The 16,962-nt window shown below is 47.2% G+C and overlaps 8 protein-coding genes across 8 annotated transcripts; 3 read left to right on the forward strand and 5 right to left on the reverse strand.

Moving 5' to 3' along the window:
- Positions 1-1,229: 1,229 nt before the first annotated feature.
- On the reverse strand, positions 1,230-3,787 carry BJ212DRAFT_1536086 (uncharacterized protein; the record flags this gene model as incomplete). The annotated part of the gene is made up of 12 exons (XM_041341815.1): positions 1,230-1,358; positions 1,414-1,620; positions 1,675-1,726; positions 1,777-2,091; positions 2,142-2,155; positions 2,213-2,246; positions 2,293-2,474; positions 2,534-2,665; positions 2,718-3,186; positions 3,240-3,402; positions 3,455-3,506; positions 3,596-3,787. 12 exons carry the CDS (start codon positions 3,785-3,787, stop codon positions 1,230-1,232), a joined length of 1,941 nt encoding a protein of 646 aa, XP_041188201.1.
- A 72-nt stretch (positions 3,788-3,859) lies between these two features.
- BJ212DRAFT_1386405 (uncharacterized protein) lies at positions 3,860-5,525 on the forward strand. The gene is made up of 10 exons (XM_041336835.1): positions 3,860-4,068; positions 4,137-4,150; positions 4,202-4,304; positions 4,356-4,509; positions 4,559-4,657; positions 4,711-4,758; positions 4,819-4,837; positions 4,897-4,906; positions 4,963-5,224; positions 5,276-5,525. The coding sequence occupies exons 1-10, from the start codon at positions 4,018-4,020 to the stop codon at positions 5,485-5,487; spliced, it is 972 nt and encodes a 323-aa protein (XP_041188202.1). The 5' UTR covers positions 3,860-4,017; the 3' UTR covers positions 5,488-5,525.
- Positions 5,526-7,737, reverse strand: BJ212DRAFT_1386417 (TMP-TENI-domain-containing protein). Its single transcript, XM_041336836.1, has 9 exons — positions 7,561-7,737; positions 7,484-7,507; positions 7,348-7,407; positions 6,938-7,295; positions 6,610-6,881; positions 6,227-6,559; positions 6,087-6,168; positions 5,794-6,031; positions 5,526-5,736 (listed from the first exon to the last, which is right to left on the reverse strand). The coding sequence occupies exons 1-9, from the start codon at positions 7,618-7,620 to the stop codon at positions 5,589-5,591; spliced, it is 1,575 nt and encodes a 524-aa protein (XP_041188203.1). The 5' UTR covers positions 7,621-7,737; the 3' UTR covers positions 5,526-5,588.
- A 663-nt stretch (positions 7,738-8,400) lies between these two features.
- Positions 8,401-10,381, forward strand: BJ212DRAFT_1437015 (cytochrome P450). The gene is made up of 3 exons (XM_041337736.1): positions 8,401-9,034; positions 9,081-9,677; positions 9,734-10,381. Exons 1-3 carry the CDS (start codon positions 8,777-8,779, stop codon positions 10,325-10,327), a joined length of 1,449 nt encoding a protein of 482 aa, XP_041188204.1. The 5' UTR covers positions 8,401-8,776; the 3' UTR covers positions 10,328-10,381.
- Positions 10,382-10,709: 328 nt separating this feature from the next.
- BJ212DRAFT_1281627 (uncharacterized protein) lies at positions 10,710-11,908 on the reverse strand (the record flags this gene model as incomplete). The annotated part of the gene is made up of 4 exons (XM_041331629.1): positions 10,710-10,997; positions 11,060-11,186; positions 11,241-11,672; positions 11,727-11,908. The coding sequence occupies 4 exons, from the start codon at positions 11,906-11,908 to the stop codon at positions 10,710-10,712; spliced, it is 1,029 nt and encodes a 342-aa protein (XP_041188205.1).
- A 1,569-nt stretch (positions 11,909-13,477) lies between these two features.
- On the forward strand, positions 13,478-14,804 carry BJ212DRAFT_1485523 (uncharacterized protein; the record flags this gene model as incomplete). The annotated part of the gene is made up of 6 exons (XM_041340995.1): positions 13,478-13,704; positions 13,756-13,838; positions 13,894-14,116; positions 14,166-14,457; positions 14,507-14,538; positions 14,600-14,804. 6 exons carry the CDS (start codon positions 13,478-13,480, stop codon positions 14,802-14,804), a joined length of 1,062 nt encoding a protein of 353 aa, XP_041188206.1.
- Positions 14,805-15,124: 320 nt separating this feature from the next.
- Positions 15,125-15,727, reverse strand: BJ212DRAFT_1449269 (pali-domain-containing protein; the record flags this gene model as incomplete). Its single annotated transcript, XM_041338669.1, has 2 exons — positions 15,125-15,601; positions 15,662-15,727. 2 exons carry the CDS (start codon positions 15,725-15,727, stop codon positions 15,125-15,127), a joined length of 543 nt encoding a protein of 180 aa, XP_041188207.1.
- A 548-nt stretch (positions 15,728-16,275) lies between these two features.
- Positions 16,276-16,947, reverse strand: BJ212DRAFT_1303384 (uncharacterized protein; the record flags this gene model as incomplete). Its single annotated transcript, XM_041333406.1, has 4 exons — positions 16,276-16,398; positions 16,450-16,508; positions 16,708-16,725; positions 16,821-16,947. 4 exons carry the CDS (start codon positions 16,945-16,947, stop codon positions 16,276-16,278), a joined length of 327 nt encoding a protein of 108 aa, XP_041188208.1.
- Positions 16,948-16,962: the final 15 nt, after the last annotated feature.

Consider the following 16,962-nt stretch of genomic DNA (forward strand, 5'->3'; position numbering starts at 1 on the left):
TCTTGTCCACAACAATACTCATCTCATTGTCTTTGACCTTGTGTTATTTGCAGCTAGGAGCACCTTATAGAGCAAACAAGCTCAGAGCTCTTCAAACTTTCTAATCTCCGTGGGTCATCCACTGTAATTCCTTCCACTGCATCTCCGTTCTACCGCAAAGTACTATTAATATCATCTGTCACAAGTACTAGGGGTGTTACATCAATACGTTCATCACTGCCCCTCGGCGCCCCGATCTCAGAGCATTGATGTGCGTCAGCTCTCTGAGTTGACGCCGCACCAATCCGGTAGAGTTTACCTCTGGTGCTCTCAGTCCGTACTGCCTTGTATAGACTTTTTCTGCGAGCACACGACTCCATCATCAAGAAGCTCAAAATCCACGGGTTCATCCAAAGTTCTAGTTCGTATGGGCGTTTGTTCATAGCTTCCTAGTTACCCCAGCGAATTCCGGTCATGAAGCCTCTCCCAATGCGCTTAATGCGTCGCTTTTGAGTGGAGACTGGTTTCCATCACTTCAAGTTGCTCTGCCTAATACGTGCTCTATATTAATAAATCACACTGTGTGGATCAGGGTCCCCCGCAAATACAGGTGATTATTTTGAATGTGGTCGTGCTCACACAACATGTTACCACTGTTACCAGTGTGCCCACCCTCGTCGTAATCATGCGGTATCTTGATAAAATACTGTTCCGTTGACCCTTACTTCTGGTGATAGAGTTTATCAGCAGCATCAAGCTACTTAGGGCTTACAGAAGAGCGCCATGAGGCTTCATATACCGTACTCCGTGAGATATTATGGGTATGTCTTCTACGACTATCGTGTAACGTATTCTCATGATTATTTTTTCACATACAATCAGCAGTCGTACGGGGGGTATCTAAATCTATGATTGGTCCCAGATTCCAATCCACTGGCATATTAAATTTCATATGCCTTCACAACAGACGCGTTATGACCGTTGATGATAGTGAGCACCAATGATAAGTTTCATTATATTTTAACTTGTGGTCCCAATACCAAATGGAATTGATTGATAAAGCTCAAGGGACGACTGTCCGTCAGGGACAAAAGTTTAAGCAAAGTTGGAATTATATGTCAGGACTCAAGCTTGACTTTGACATCAACGCTGTCAAGAACGTTGAGTACTATATATATAGACTGTCATGAAGTCACCCCGGAAACACCCCTAGTAGAGTTTAAAGTACATTTATAGTAGACGCAACATTCTCAAGGTTCCTCTCCATTCTCATCAATGTCAATGTTCTCGCCATTTCCCAACTGCTGAATAAAGTGATCAATCTTAGCTTTGTGTATACGGTGGTGTTCCTGCCATCCCTTCCAAGGATGATGAGGATGCTGTAAACAAGACCGGTCAGCCAGCTCGATATAATACCGAACAGTAAAGACTGACTATACGACCAAACGCCTGGAAGATTTTGTCTGACGTCCCTTCCGGCTTTGTGAAAAAGTACTTCGCAAGAAGGATGTCATCCCCACGGCTGTAACGCATCTTCTTCTCCGGTGGTTGAGGTAGAGGTTCATCCTCTTCTGTACGATTGAGTTCATGCTTGTGACGTCGCCAGAACTTCATCCATGATGCGCGCGAGTGATGCGGTGCCTTGAAAGCGATGAGCAGTCAAGAAGATAAAACAGCATGTTTTGGGTTGATTACCTTGGTAGCAACATCCTTCCAAAACGCAACCATATCAAATCGCTCTTGGGACCTAGATACATCATGAAACCACTGCAGGAAACCCATTTTGGAAGGACTTACTTCCGGTACTCCATGAAGCGCACCAGGAACGCAACATCCTCATCCGTGAAAGCTACCCCCTTTCCTGTCGTACTCCTGAAGAGAGCGCGAGGTGGAGTCGGAGACCGATTGCGTGGACGACCAGCATCTTGCTGCAGCCGAGCCTGTGCAGCCGCGATGATGCCAGGACCCGTAGTTCCGAGTGGCAGTAGTTGTTCTTCCTCTTCGGGCTCAACTTCGCCTTCAGGGCGGGGCGTATTGTTGTCGCCCGTGTCCATCGAGTAGCCACCCAATCGAATTTGATGTTTATTGCAGTATCGGCGCCAAGAGTAAAATCTGCGGCACTCATCAGATCAATAATATCGCTTTACTTGAAACACGCTCACGTATGATGGGGCGCCTACCATGCACGGCAACATCAGACAAGTTGAACAGCACCGAAATGTAAGCAACTTACTTTGACTGCAATCCTCTCACAGATTTCTCTCAAGCTGGAGATAATTTAGTCTCGGTTGCGATCCAACAGCAAATACTCACCTCAGGACGAGACCTTGTTCTTGACAGTAATCAATGTATCGCTTGAGGTATAATACATCATCAGAAGTAAACAAGTTTCCTCCGTATGTGCTCTTAATCACGCGCGTTGGAGGGGTTGGTGAATGTGCTGGGGGATTTCGGCGATTCAGTACAAGAGCGGAAGGTGAAGCGGCAGGCGGCGCCTAATAATAAATAACAAAGTTACACTATGTCTTGCAGGAATGGATGAAATGAAACCTACAGTATTACGAGTGCGTTTACGACCACGAGGCTTCTCGGCAAGAGTACTATCAGCGGGAACTGAAGACGGACCAGCCGTCGGCGGTCCGGCCTCTGCCATGTAAGGTGCAGTCTGATCATAAGGATGCTCATACTGATATTGAACATATGAATGGCAACTGTGACTAACACGCACGAAAACTTACCGAAGCAGGGTCATAAGGATAGTCGTTAGTTGGGGGAGCCCATTCAGGACGGTCATCGCCGTATCTATAATCATAACCTGCCGCACTCGGTCCAGCTACCATATGGGGCGGGGGCTGATTGAAGGGTGTCACCCAAGGCTCTTCCCGATATGGATGTGTTTGTCGGGCAAGCATTGCGGCAGTCTGGGGTGAGGTTATGTGTGTTTGCTGTGGCGCAATGGCATTTGGCGCTTGCCATGATTGGGGCGGGGCGGCTGTTGGCGGCTGCATACCTCGAGGCGGCCCGTGCATTGGATGGCCGTACACAGGATAACCGTAGGATGTTTGAGGTGGATGAACCATGGGATCCCCAGGGGGTATGGGAGGCATTGCTTGTGGATGGGGAGCCATGGACTGCATTGGAGCCGGCTGAGATGTGGAGGAGCGGGTCTGTTCAGTCTGGGACGGGACGATGGTAGGTGGTGTTACTCTGGTAAGGTCATTCAACACAGGGAAGACCAATCGGTAAAAAGAAAAACAAACTTCTCTGTTCCAGTGACTTTGCAACCGGCCCAGTTGTTCTGGAACGTTTGCAGAGCGCCAGCACGGATGCACTCATGAACCCAACGGTAATGGAGAACGATTTTACCCTTTTTACCGGCGTACTGGCGGTACAAGTTCTGGCCTGATTCCTTATGTGGATCGACTGAGATGTAGTTACATAAGATGTGGCGGACACGACAAGGACCTGTACTCACCAAGAATGTATGGCGTCCCACTGTACCCTGGTGATGATGTGCCGCCGTGTTTCTGCCGAAGATGGGATTCAGTTACACATCATCGACGGTTCAAAAACATATGATCCAATCCGTGCGATAAGTGACTGAAGGATGACCTACCGTTACGAGTTCGACGAGTGCGTCTCTATCTTCCACTTCCTTCTCGATGTACACATTGAGGGGTGTTCCCATCATGGGCTCCAGAAAGAGGTCGCCACTGGGGCCATCTGCGGTAGGTGATGCATCCTGACCAGAGCGTAGGGATATACTTTGTTCATGCTGATTGCGTCTGGTAGAACGCGCTGGTGCCATGGGTCTCAGCCAGGACTCCTTGATGTAATGATAGAAGTGGTGGTTGGGGTCAAGGTTTGAGTTTCTGAGGCGGAGTGGCAGGAGGCTACCGGCCGGCGGAGATCAAAATGCACCGGATCCCACCGGTCCAGTCGCATTAAGCGCTTGGCTTAATCATAGGTTATCTTATCTAGCGCGCAAGGTCTCCCTCGGCACTCAGCAAGGCTGGTTAACAACGTTCTGAACCATCCATGGCAGTTGCACGACCTCTTAAATACCTTTCTCAGACGCAGATTGACAAGGTTTGTCCTAGTTTGAATCGTGCTCCTAATATTCTGTCACGCCCAACCTCTGATATGATGTCGGTCAGTTCTATAGGGATGGGTAGGTCAGATATCTAGGAAATCCGCTGCTCTCGGTGACCGGTGTGCATAGGTATTTAGTCGTCCCTGGCTTTCTCTCGCATGACCAGACGGGTTCTCTTTTGTTGCGGGCCAAAGAGCTCCTTGATGAATTTACACCAGAGGATCATCCCCTGGTAAGTGCAACATTTAAATAGCAAACATTCAGAGCTCTAAATATGTGACAGACCAAATTCACAACATCGGATAAGGACCACATCGGCGACAGCTACTTTCTGAATTCAGGTGACAAGATCCGCTATTTCCTTGATGAAGATGCTATCGACAGTAGTGGGAAACTTACCAGGGATAAGGCAAGGGCAGTAAATAAGATAGGTCACGGTTCGTTGCCCATCTACACAAATCTTCACATTTATCTTACTTAAGTTAGCTCTTCACGAATTGGATCCCGTGTTCCGGAACGTTACTCTGGAAAATGATCGACTGAAGGCTCTAGTGCACGACCTACGATTCCACCATGACCCAGTTGGTAAAGATCATGTTTAGTAACTACACTGCTGGAGACTGATGTAAACCTTTTAGCACTGCAATCAATGGTTATATTCAAACAATCACAGACCGGTGGCGCAGGTGAGCAACTGACATCAGGTGGTAATGTCATTTCCAGCAGCTAACACACCAATCTTGGAGTGCCCGAACACAACGACTCGTAAGTGGAAAGTCACCGATGTTGAATCTGAGTCTAAACTTGGTAATTTTACAATTCAGCACGTTTCTCGTCAGTATCAGTCTCTCCCCCTGTTTGCATGCTATCTTCATACACATCATGTATAGTACACATCACCCCAAAGTGCTCTTGGATTTTGGATAGCTCTTGAGAAGTGCACGCCCACGAACGGCGCACTGTCGTTCTTGCCCGGATCCCATCTAACAACTCCGATCACGAAGAGATTTGTACGTTTACCAGAGGGTGGTACTGGTTTCGAGCAGCTTGCCACCCCTCCGCCTCCTTCGTCCGACACAAGCGAGAAACCGAGGGAGAATGCGTCAGAAGGTGTGCCAGAAGGAAACTATGTGCTGGAAGCTTGCGAGCCAGGTAGATGGTTACGTGTGCGCTAGATGTCCATCGCTGAACATCAGATACTAGGTGATCTCGTCCTCATCCACGGCAGTGTCCTTCACAAGTCGGAACGTAACACTAGTGCTCACACAAGATTTGCATATACTTTCCACATGATTGACTCGTCCCCTTACGTCGAATACGACGAGAAGAACTGGCTTCAGCCCACTGATGCCATGCCCTTCTCCAGAATCTTGGACGTACCAAATGAAACTATTCTTTCTACCGCTGTACATTAGTCAGATCCATATATAAGATTTTTGTGCATGAGAAATTCAGTCGCTAACATGCTCTTCGCATTGCCGAAATATTTATCCACACACTATGCTGTAAGAACAGGTTACAATACTTGAACTTTTGCCCTAGACAGCAGAGTCTCGGGCTTCAAGTTGTACAACTCATCTATGAGGGCTGGGAGGAATGTTCCAGATCCATGAACGTCGCTTCTTTCTGCTGCGCACTCTGCTGCGACCGTTAGAGCCAAAACACTACCATCATTAGTCAGTCTTTATTATACGAAAACGTTTGATCAGATTTTGACTTACCCACCAACAGCGCCCATCAGCATGTTTCCCCTGACGAGCTTCGCGAGCTCAGGCCCAGGGCTTGTTTCAGGGGCAGCGGAAAGAAGTGAGGCACCAGCACAAAACGTAGCAACGCAGGTGCCAACAAGGCATCCAGACCCTGTAATATCACCGAGGATTTTATGTCCGTTCTCCAACTTCACCACAATGGTACCATCAGACACCCAGTCTGTCGGTCCCGTCATGACAGCGACGCAACCTTACGACGGATGCATTTAAGGCACATGTACTCGCGATATCCACGGCGAACTTACGTTCTTTCTTGGCTATCTCGCGAATAAAAGTTGCCGAATCTGCGAACCCAGGGCCGACACTATCAACCCCTTTAGCCTGCACCTGCAAATAAATAATGTAAATTTGCAAGTCCCACACAGAAGTAGGATCTGTTACAGACTTCGTTCGAGTTAGCGAGAGAAGCCATCTCGCCAGCGTTTCCTTTAATAACGCTAGCCTGCCATGCATTCAGGAGTTCTGAGGCGGTCGTCTTCCTGAACTGAGTAGCGCCCACTCCAACCGGATCAAAGACTATGGGTTTTTGTGCTTCATTTGCGTATTGCCCTGCAAGAATCATGCTACCTTTGTCCGTGATGGTGCCAAAGTTTATGAGTAAACTACCCGGAATGCGACTAAGATCATGCATCTCTTCAGGTGCGGTAGCCATAATCGGACTTGCACCTAAGGCTAAGGTCGCATTCGCGGATTGGTTCGTGACCACGACATTTGTGATCTGTATGACAGTCAGTGGACGGGCAACAGATCGCGCGTGAAAGCATCTACTTGATGAATGAGTGGACTCTTGTCTCGTATCACCCGCATAAGTTCGACAACGCCGTTCTTGATGGTCTCCACATCGTATATTTGCGGCACTCGACTCTGCACATTGAAATGGTGGACCCACGCATCGAGGCTATACCTTAAGCTTTTGGCAGCGGAACGGGGTGCTGAGGATGCCACAATATCCGAGACTACAGCAATACCATCCAATCTGTGTCCAGAGGTTGATACTGATCCATGTAAGGTTCTCAGGACGTTAGTGGAATTTATCCCCCCTGGGGAACAGGTCTTTAGACATCACAATGGACGTAGCGTATGCATTTTTGCATACCGATTGCAACGGCTTTGATTTTTGTACCATCCAGGGCCTGGAGCAGTGAGCCAACTCCTCTGACACCAATGACTGGGCTGGTCAGCTTCTTAGTTGTCGTACCCCAGACGGCACCGATGCCAATATAATCAACTTCGTCCTCTATTGCTTTCTTCACGTGGTCTGGATCGTTACAAGAGACACCAATCACAGTACCCGCGGGGAGTAAAGTTTTTGCGATATGAACCGGCATGTCTGTTTGCCCCAGATGCACACCATCGGCTTGGACGGCGAGCGCGATATCAATACGGTCATTGATGATGAGAGGAACCTTGTATTTTTCACAGAGGATCTTCGACTCTCGAGCAATTTCCAAGAACTGGAGCAAACCATCTGAAACAGCAATGAAGAAATAAACGATCACTTCTCACTTCTAGTGTGTCAGACTTCTTTTCTCGGATCTGAACAACGGTTACACCGCCTTGCAAGGCCTTGAAAAATTAGTATGAACAGAGGTGCTGATCAGCACATGTCGTTTATGCTCCCGAAGGAGGATGATTCCCAAACCTCTTCCAAGGATTCTAGATATTCCTGAAAATGAGGGAGCGGCTTTAATGACGTTTGAAATCATGGGTATCTCTGACCTTTCCTGGTGGCAGCAGCTCCCGACCTGTGACCAAGTATAGTGAAAAGTCAATTGTCATTGTTTGACGATGGCAACAATAACTTAGAGTCCGAGTGTTTCAACTTGTTGCAGGGAATGAGAGAATGATCTCCCGGGCCATGGCGGCGAGCCCACGGTATATGTGTTCCTGATAACGGCACTGCCAAGGAAGGTACCATTACGCTGACATTATGTAATCATATTAATATTAAGTGGAGACTCCGTGAGCCCACACATATTATTTTACCTTGACCAGTACACTCACGTCTGAGCAAGCGTCCAACATCATTATTTGCCTATCCTCGACAGTGCAGTCATGTGATGTGGAATATAGTATGGGATGTGGTTGTAATTATAATGGCTGTATGGTGCAGGATATACTACATGAGAATGAGAACTATGTGGTCCGTGATGATGAGGCACATGAACTTGATGCTGGTGTGATGTAAAATGTCCGGAAAATTGCTGCTGGTATGTTGCTGCGAGTTGGATGTACAGGAGGATTGTAAGGTATTTCATGGCATAGATCAGGACTATTTAAGTTAGAACCATTCTGCTCATATGTGGGATCACGCGACTCTCGTGATTTGCCTTTTGGGCGGCTATTTCGTAGAGCGCTGACAAGTCGTCACAGCCAGTGGTAGTATTTGTTTAGAACTCCGCTATGGCAGCGCTCGGCTGGCTGTCACCAGCGTGACTTTGACGGCTTTCAATGAACTTCACCATTTCTTAACAAAAATTGGTCGTTCAACCTCGCAATGAAAGGTGCATGATAGAAACATTGATTAAGTTGTAAATTGTGTGTGGAAGTAAGAATTAACCCGTCCTGTGGAGACTGCGTATCATGATTCAAGTACAGATTTGTGCCATTAATTTACTATCTCAAGGTATGTGCTTCAAGAATACCTCGCAATAGCAAGCAATAGTCCTCTGCCACCACACTAGCTGCCCAATATCATAGTTATCTGCCAGAAGATCAGCGCTTCAGCTCACTTGGATTCTCCGGATTTTGTTAGCGCATGAAAACATGTGAACTTTCGCTTGCGCAACGTCAATAACAAATTGAAATATCACGACATCATAGTCTTTGCTGCCTCTGCCTCTTCCCATCTGCTAACTCCCCTGAAGTGGTACTTAAAGAGATAGGATGTACGTTCGTTCAAGAACCCCTTATATCCTGATTCTACCACATTGTCATGGATCCTGCTCCACTCTGGTGGACCTTTTCCAGTCTTGCAGTCACACTTGTGATTTTTCAATTGTTCACCGTACCATCACACTTGCGCCATCTCCCTCGTGTGCCTATTTTCCCTCTTCTCGTTAGCTATTTATCAGGTGAGGTCGAGGACGTGCGCATCAAGCGCCTCATTCTGCCATACGCAAACGAGAGAGGTGAAGGACTTGTTCTCGTGTGGGCCCTAGGTCGATGGATGATTCACATTCTTGATCACAAGGTATGCACTTCGTATTGTCACTAAGCTCTTATTTATCCTCTTCCAGCTTGCGGTTGAGATGACAGAGAACCTCTTGTTATACCCGAAAGAGTTACCGCCTGATGGTCTCTTGTTATGGCGCTTCATCGGGGGTTCCAACATCCTCATGGCAAACGGTGACCGGTGGAAGAAACATTCCAGGGTCATCCGAGATGCGTTAAATCTCTCCATCCCTGTTGACCAGTTCATATACCTGTCCAGGAACCTCTTTGATGCCATTAACCCACCATCAGAGGAGAATGATACCCATACTGTCGACTTCGCCGAACTCGCGCAGCGTTTTGCCCTCGATGCAGTTGGGTCTTCAGTCCTTGGGCATGACTTTGATGCTATTCGCACCGAGTCCTTGTTCGTCAAAGAGTACAATGGCATTATGCAAGATATTGCCAATCCTCTTTATTTGATTATGCCCTTCCTTGAGAAGGTTTTTCCTCGCAAGGAAGTCATAAAGCGCATGGACAACTTGGTCGACAAGTTTCAAATGCTGCTTCAAGCAAAACGCAATGACCCTGGAGATGACATGATGACTTTCATGCTAAAAGAGCCTACGATGTCCGAAGAGGAGCTTCGTGATAATATGGTAGTCCTCTTCATAGCTGGCCACGTAAGTCAAATGCGCTGCCTTTTGATAGCAGACATTAATTACAGTGCATATTCTAGGATACTTCTGCTGGAGGTCTCTCCACTCTGATATACTTCCTTGCGATTCATCCAGAAATTCAAGCCGCCGCGCGCGAGGAAACTCTTCGCGTTCTTGGACCTACTTCTGATCCCGGTGTCGATACCCTCTCCGCTGCGTTATTACCTTATCTCAACGCTTGCATCCGTGAAGCTCTTCGTATCAACACTCCGGTCTCATATATTGTCCCTCGTGTCACTGCGGAAAATGTCACCCTCGGAAGGTACTACATTCCATCTAATACCTCACTTATATACAACATCTACGCTGTCCATCACCGCAATGACGTCTGGGGTGACCCTAACACTTTCAGGCCCAACCGCTTTCTCGAGAAGACCGAGAGGAGCCAGATTCTCAAGGATGCTTGGGTTCCTTTCGCCTCTGGACCTCGGCAGTGTCCTGCTCGTAACTTTGCGCTCTACGAGCAGCGTGCCCTAGCTGTAATGTTGCTGCGGGAGTATGAGTGGACATTACCGGCAGATTCGATTCATCAAGATGGCTTGAAGAACGCCTTCTCCCCTTTTGCCTTGACGCTCCCCCACAACCTTCATATAACTTTCACAAAGCGCAAGTAGTAGAGGATGACGCTCCTCATGATAATCTATGTCATTGGTTTCGCAATATGTTACCCAAGTTACTTGTTTAAGATTAGATGACGTTTGATTATAACGACATGTAGTACGACGTGACGCAGCGTATTCAACAATTCAAATGTGATTTTATCAGACCTTTAGTTTGTCACTGTAATACTCTTTTCCGAGTAGCCATTTTGCAAATACTAGCTATGCCTAAGCTTCATCGATTCATCAACTGCTAAGTCATGTAAAGAAATAGGTGTTCAGTATAAATATCGCCGGGACCGGTATCCTAGCCGGGAGTGATACGGGTGCTCAGGCATGTATAATGAGTGTCATTTAATAAACAGGGTGCTACGTCCTTCCATGTGCAGTCTGCGCATCAAGCGATAAGCCCACTCCTTCGTGCTTTGGCTTCCTTCCTTTTTCTTGCCCGTTCCTGTTCTTGAGGGAGAGAATCAACAGCTCTCCAGTCCCCCCACATGCCCGTCTTAAAGATGGCTCTGATATTCGGAACGAGCAGCAGAGCGACGGCCAGCCAGTCACTGAACATATGGAATATATAGAACGTTCCCTTTTCTAGAAAAGTGTTACCCGAGCCTGGTGCTGTTGATGTAAGGGAGGTCGTGCGGTGATACATGAACGACAATCGGAAGATCGCAGAGGATGCCTATGCATTGAGGAAAATGTATTATTATGTAAACGAACAAAACAGAGAACACGGATCCTTACGTTGCAAGCGAGGATGGCAAGGAGTAGAGTGACGTGAATCGACTTCACTTTGGGTAGATTTCTGGCGCGAACAACCAAGGTCGCCACAAAAAGTATGAGGAAGAGAGCAACACCGGAGCTTAGGTATCTGAGCAAAGATGTTTATGTAAGATGAAGCTGTGCGGGTGAAGATATAATGCACCTGGTGATCATCACCTCGTTAGCTGTACTTGCATTATCCATTCCACCACGGTAGTGCGCGTTACCAATTATACCCGGGATAGTAGCAGCGAGGAAGGCCAGCTTCAGCACATCGGTAAACCAGCGATAGAAAAACCGCTTTTTTGGGTCATCGTGTATATCGTCCGAAAGATGAAGCGAAGCACTATGAAACGGGGAAAGAGGATGCATAGAGGACGACATCGAAGGAGCGATAGGTGAATCTTGCGGATCTGTAAAAGCTGCCGGACCCTTGGTAGAGTTCACATACATGCAGCGCAGAAGAACCACGACGTCGTATGCCATGGAAATGTATGGCAAAGCAATCGAAACTTGCATGTAAGTCGTCAATGCCGGGGATGTCCTTTCTGCTGGGTTGCGGGACTGCCAGGCTCGTAGGGAGAAGATTATGACTCTAGGGAGGTGACATGAGGCAACGCGCGTTACTACAGGAGGGTGCTGTTTTCACCTTTCTATGGTTGTAACGATTGCGTTAATGCTCACGACGACCCGCGAATGCTTGTTATATAGCCGGGAAACGAAGATGGGTATGAGCGAGAAATATAGCAAGGAGAAAAGAATCGATGTCCCAAAGTCAGAAGGCATTGGAACACCACCAACTGGTGACGGGAATGGATTGTCGCTTGACATCACCCATTGCAGACTCGGGCGACGGGGCGAGCTTTGGAAGAAAGTAGAGGTCACAAACAGGCCGAAAAGAAGGATGGCAGAAAGGATAGCCATTCGGAATCTACGCATTCAAGAGAAAAGGCAGCCCATCCAGCTTGAATATACATACTTGAAGCTGCGCAGCATGTGGATGTCGCGAGTCTCAAAGGCCTGCTTCAACGAGGCCAAAATGCAGTGAACGTATACACCTGCCAAATTTGGGATGAAGAATATTAGAAGAATTGGAAATTGCGGCTCTCTCCGGACGGAGTTACACAATGATAGCTTGGCGGAAAATCTCAGCCACTGTCAGCAAAGCAGTACTGGTAACTGGACGTGGATGACGTTGTACCAAATGGTATCGAGAGCAGTTAGGATGAATGTTCGGCTAGGCAGCGTTAAGTTCTTCCCAGAGTATTCGGACAAGAATCTAACAATTATCAAATCCAGGATGGTGACGGGTCACGGATCATCGAAGAGGCCTAGGAGTCAATATTCAATATTCAGGAAGTCTTGTTTACAATCTTGTCTAATACCTCTACGTAGAGGCCCCATGCGGGAGCTCGGATCTTCCCGATACTTTGATACCTCAGGTTAGTGGTTTTGACTCAACGACATACTGCAATTTCTCACCTGATGTGGCACACAAACCCCTAGCTCAGTGGCATTCCCACAGCAATTCAACCCTCAAGGCCCCAAGACTGGCCCTCACGACAGTGCATAGCTTTGGCTTATTCCCGGCCCGCAACCTCTGCTTGGCCAGTAAACAGGTGCTGGGCAACTTTCTTTGTGAATGGCCACTTTGCAAAGAATTCCAATGCAATCAAAAAAAGGGAAGCTGGCCAGGCAAATGGATCTGCTACATCCTGTTAGTGACGCATTCATATCCGCGAACATCCGTACTTTTATCCGACCTCCTGGTCTCAGTGATTGAGACACTTCAGCTTTGAAAATCATTTTTTTCGACTAGGTGCCACTTGCTTTTGCTCCCTCGTCCGCACTTTCCGATGGCCTCTGAACGAATGTCCTTGTCGTTTTATTGACGCAAAATTTCTGAATTATGTTGCTATGAAAGGCGGTATTTCTACGGTATGGTCGCTCACCTATCTCGAGGTAACGAAATAATCTTTGTTGGACGTGAAAGGCTATGACTCAGAACTAACTCATCCTTCTTCTGCCCTGATAAAATAACGATTCTCTGTCGTACTTGTCTGGTCTCGGCGACAACGCGTGGCATCGAATCTTTGGGCCAGCACGCAAATATTGACACAAACATTCTCTTTGATGTTTACGTCCACATATACGGTTTATGCAAATGCAGATATCCCTGACTCCATGCGAAAAAAAAAGGAATTGATTTATATCGTGTATGATTTTTGTTTCAAAGTCGACTATTTTTCATTTTATTTTATTTTCAACTTCAACCCATCTTTGCTAATGCACTGACACCCTCACAGACATCCATTTACCCTGCCTCGAAGCGAGACACTTTATAACAGTCGCTGAAAGATTTATAGCAACCAGAACTCCCCTCTATCCCCTCGTACCATCATGACAACCAATCAGCGTATTATTTTCAACGAAATGCCTCATGGTTTGCCAAATCCTAAAACAAGTCTGATCGTCGACAATACACTATCTATTGATCTTGATAATGTACCACTTGAAGGAGGTATCCTCGTCAAGGCACTTGCCTTCAGTCTTGACCCCTATATGCGCAATCGCATGCGACCCGTTGATATTCAAGGAGACATCGATGCATTTCCCCTTGGCGAAACGTAAGCTAACTTGAAAATATTAGAATTCAACAGGCACTGACGGTTTTACAGAATTACTGGTTTTAGCGTCGCTGTGGTCTTGCGAAGTGAGACGCCCTTGATTCAAGCCGGACAATATGTATATGGATTCATGCGTGCGTATACTGCTGGTAAGGCTGGCGGTACATATTATTGATTATATTATCGTAGACTATCAACGCTACAGCGTCATCCCGTCAATAGATGCCAACGCTCTAGGGATGAAGGGTTTGAGCCTACAAGTCCTCGACAACAAGTACAACCTCCCATGGCGATATTATGTTGGAATCCTTGGAATGAGTGGGCAAACAGCATATTATGGACTCAAGGACATTAGCAACCCCAAGCCGGGTGAAACGCTCTATATATCTGCAGCGTGTGGTGCCGTAGGCCAGTACGTGTCATCCTACCCTCTGTTGTTGTTTTGTTTAGATATTTCATAGTCTCGTAGTTCAGCTTGCCAAGGCCCAAGGGCTGAAAGTCATCGCATCTTGTGGTAGTGACCAGAAGGTCTCATTAGTGAAATCACTCGGCGCAGATCATGTCTTCAACTACAAAACTGCGGATACCGCTGCAGAGCTCAAGGCACATGGCCCGATTGACATTTACTTTGACCTTGTTGGTGGTCCGACCCTCGAAGCTGCCATAAATAATCTAGCCTGCAATGCCAGACTCGTCATCTGCGGGATGATCAGTCAATACAACTTGGGCACGAACGAGGCGTATGGTATTCGAGTGAGCACATTTCCTCTTGGAGACTTTTAACTCCTAACAGCGAAAATAGAACCTGTGGTTACTGAATAGATACCGAGCAAAGTAAGCTGGTCTTATGAATGTACTCCTTGCCCATGTTTCTCAATTTTCATTCATAACGCAGGATGCAGGGTTTGGTCGTGATCGACTGGGCAGATAAGTATCTGGACGAATTCCACGATACTGTTCCACGAGATTTGGCTGCTGGAAAATTGAAATATCTGGAACATGTGTATCATGGTATGGACAGGGTCGGTGAGGCACTTGTTGATTTACTGGTTGGAAATAATATCGGAAAATCCGTGCTGGTTCTCGAAGATGATGCATAGGAAGTGATATGCATTACACATGTGCATTGTAGACGATCTTGTAAGCTGTATACCTCATCGTGTAACAGCTGCATAATATGATATGTGGAAATCACAAATCTCACGTGATCCATGCGACTTAAAGTAGAGGTAACATCTTGACTACATTGATCATCGTTGGAGGGTAAACTACAATTCGGGTATTATAAGTACAGAGTTGAATAAACATAACGAGTAAGTCCATCCGAATAGTAAGTAGTAAGCACATCCATGTGAAATCGAAGAGAACTTCATCATCCTTTCATCTCGGTCCCTTACCCCCGGGATATCATGCTTGTGAACTAGTTCCTCGAACGCCTATAGTGCCCAAATACTCCACAGGCTGCAGTACAGGAGCCTAGAAGCAGCGCAACCAGCGCGCCAAGCGCAAGCCAGTTCGCATTTCCCCAATTCGCATCGATGCCATTGCTTCTCAGACGATCTCTGACGACACCGAATAAAGACATGCTAATGATCCATGCAATCAAAGTGCACAGTGTCGCGAGTCCAGCGAGGAAACTCATAAAGACGGTGCCCACACGATGATATCCAGCCCCACACACTCCGAATAGGAATGCAAGACCGGAAAGACCAGCGGCGATTGGGTAAAGTATGAGAACGAAGGTAAGATTGTGAAGGATTGCTGTGTTGACGTCTCCCGGGAGGGGGAAGTAGTAACCAACTTGAACCTTTGAGCCCGTATAACCGAATACACCAAAGGAATATTGGTCGGCATTAAGAAAGGATATGCTGTTCAACGTTGGTGATGACACAGAAACCTGTCGATGACAAACACTATAAAAAACGTGGCAATGATGATAAGATTAGATGGAACGTACAAGAATGAGGAGTATCATTGCCGCAAGGCAGAAAAAGAGACCAGGGAGCGCGGCTGATGCTGCCATTTTGATCGTCTAACGGAGGGAGGATGAATGGACCTTTGTTATGTGTGCGGGGAAGCGACCAAGAAGCGACCTTTATCAGCTTTCAAGTCCAGCTTAAGGGACTTTGGCTGTGTACTGCGGGTCAAGCTCCGCACATCCATGACGTTCACTGTTAGTGCAAACGGGGTGTATGATGTCATCCTCCATACCAGAAAGCAATGATTCGTCGTGCACGTGATCAAAATTGCACAGCAATTGGAGGCAACTGACATGGCGAGCTAGACTAGGCTTATAGCGGCCGTCATTATTCCAGAATTCCAATCCCCAACTCCAATTCAAATATTGAGTGTTCATGTATGTTACACCATGACTGCATTGCGCAGAGTTGCGCAGCTGGTTCTATGCTCAATCCGAGTTTGCACAGTTCAGGTTTTCTTGGCCTCATGGATGTCGACAATGTAGTGGCCAGATGGTTCTATCCTCACCCTGGTTTAATACTCCTGTTTCTTTGGCCAAGTATAATATGCGTGTGTACTCTCCATATAATATGCTTTTTTTGCTGGGGGTAGTCAGTAGTCCTGTGCTATGCTGTAGTCGGTCCGCGATAGATAGAGCCGCAGCCTCCCGCTATAGCGGTTTGGCCTTGGCTCTTGGGCTTTCCCTTGCAGGCCGTGCCCGCTCCACTCGCGCAGCTGTAGTTATATCGTCAGTCAGGTATCGTGGTTTCCGTTGCTGCGACGTACCTCAAACAAAATATGAAATGTCCAACGTGAAACAAGAGCCGCTAGCGGCATCCCATGGTCTGTAGAGCATCAGTCAGAACAACACTCGGAAGGCATACAACCTGGAAAGCAAGTATCACTCAATGATAACGCGAGCGGACGACACACAAGGCGAACAGCTCCAACGGTTGAACTGGGTAGGCCTGAACCTTAACAGAAAAGGAAATCGGTTCACGCGCATACGAAAATACAGGTGCCTGGATCTAACAGAACCCTCACCGCTCGTGGGGTCGGGGACTGCGTACGCCAATATTTGACATTGTCATTCAAGTATTTAGCCTCACAGCCCCTCGGGTCTCAGGCCTCAATATTAATCTCAAGCCCTTACTGACCTGCTTTGCCGACCTGCGCATTGTAGGCTACAAGCGGTAACCTGTAAAGTTTCCGATTTCTTTTCATGAAGTCAAAGCCACTTTGATTATGTCCTTCTGTGTTGCCACAGCTCTGGAATGCGGTCATATCTCCTGTCAGGGC

The sequence above is a fragment of the Suillus subaureus genome (genome assembly GCF_016647635.1).
Source record: "Suillus subaureus strain MN1 chromosome Unknown BJ212scaffold_42, whole genome shotgun sequence".
Lineage (NCBI taxonomy): Eukaryota > Fungi > Basidiomycota > Agaricomycetes > Boletales > Suillaceae > Suillus > Suillus subaureus.

Coding starts and splice junctions, on each gene's coding strand:
- BJ212DRAFT_1386417 (XM_041336836.1), bottom strand. CDS start 7,620: ATGACAATTGACTTTTCACTATACTTGGTCACAGGTCGGGAGCTGCTG. Junction 6,560..6,609: donor AGAGTCCACTCATTCATCAA/GTAGATGCTTTC, acceptor ACTGTCATACAG/ATCACAAATGTCGTGGTCAC. Junction 6,169..6,226: donor CTCTCGCTAACTCGAACGAA/GTCTGTAACAGA, acceptor ATTTATTTGCAG/GTGCAGGCTAAAGGGGTTGA.
- BJ212DRAFT_1386405 (XM_041336835.1), top strand. CDS start 4,018: ATGGCAGTTGCACGACCTCTTAAATACCTTTCTCAGACGCAGATTGAC. Junction 4,658..4,710: donor ATTCCACCATGACCCAGTTG/GTAAAGATCATG, acceptor TAAACCTTTTAG/CACTGCAATCAATGGTTATA. Junction 5,225..5,275: donor GCTGGAAGCTTGCGAGCCAG/GTAGATGGTTAC, acceptor ATCAGATACTAG/GTGATCTCGTCCTCATCCAC.
- BJ212DRAFT_1437015 (XM_041337736.1), top strand. CDS start 8,777: ATGGATCCTGCTCCACTCTGGTGGACCTTTTCCAGTCTTGCAGTCACA. Junction 9,035..9,080: donor TTCACATTCTTGATCACAAG/GTATGCACTTCG, acceptor ATCCTCTTCCAG/CTTGCGGTTGAGATGACAGA. Junction 9,678..9,733: donor TCCTCTTCATAGCTGGCCAC/GTAAGTCAAATG, acceptor TGCATATTCTAG/GATACTTCTGCTGGAGGTCT.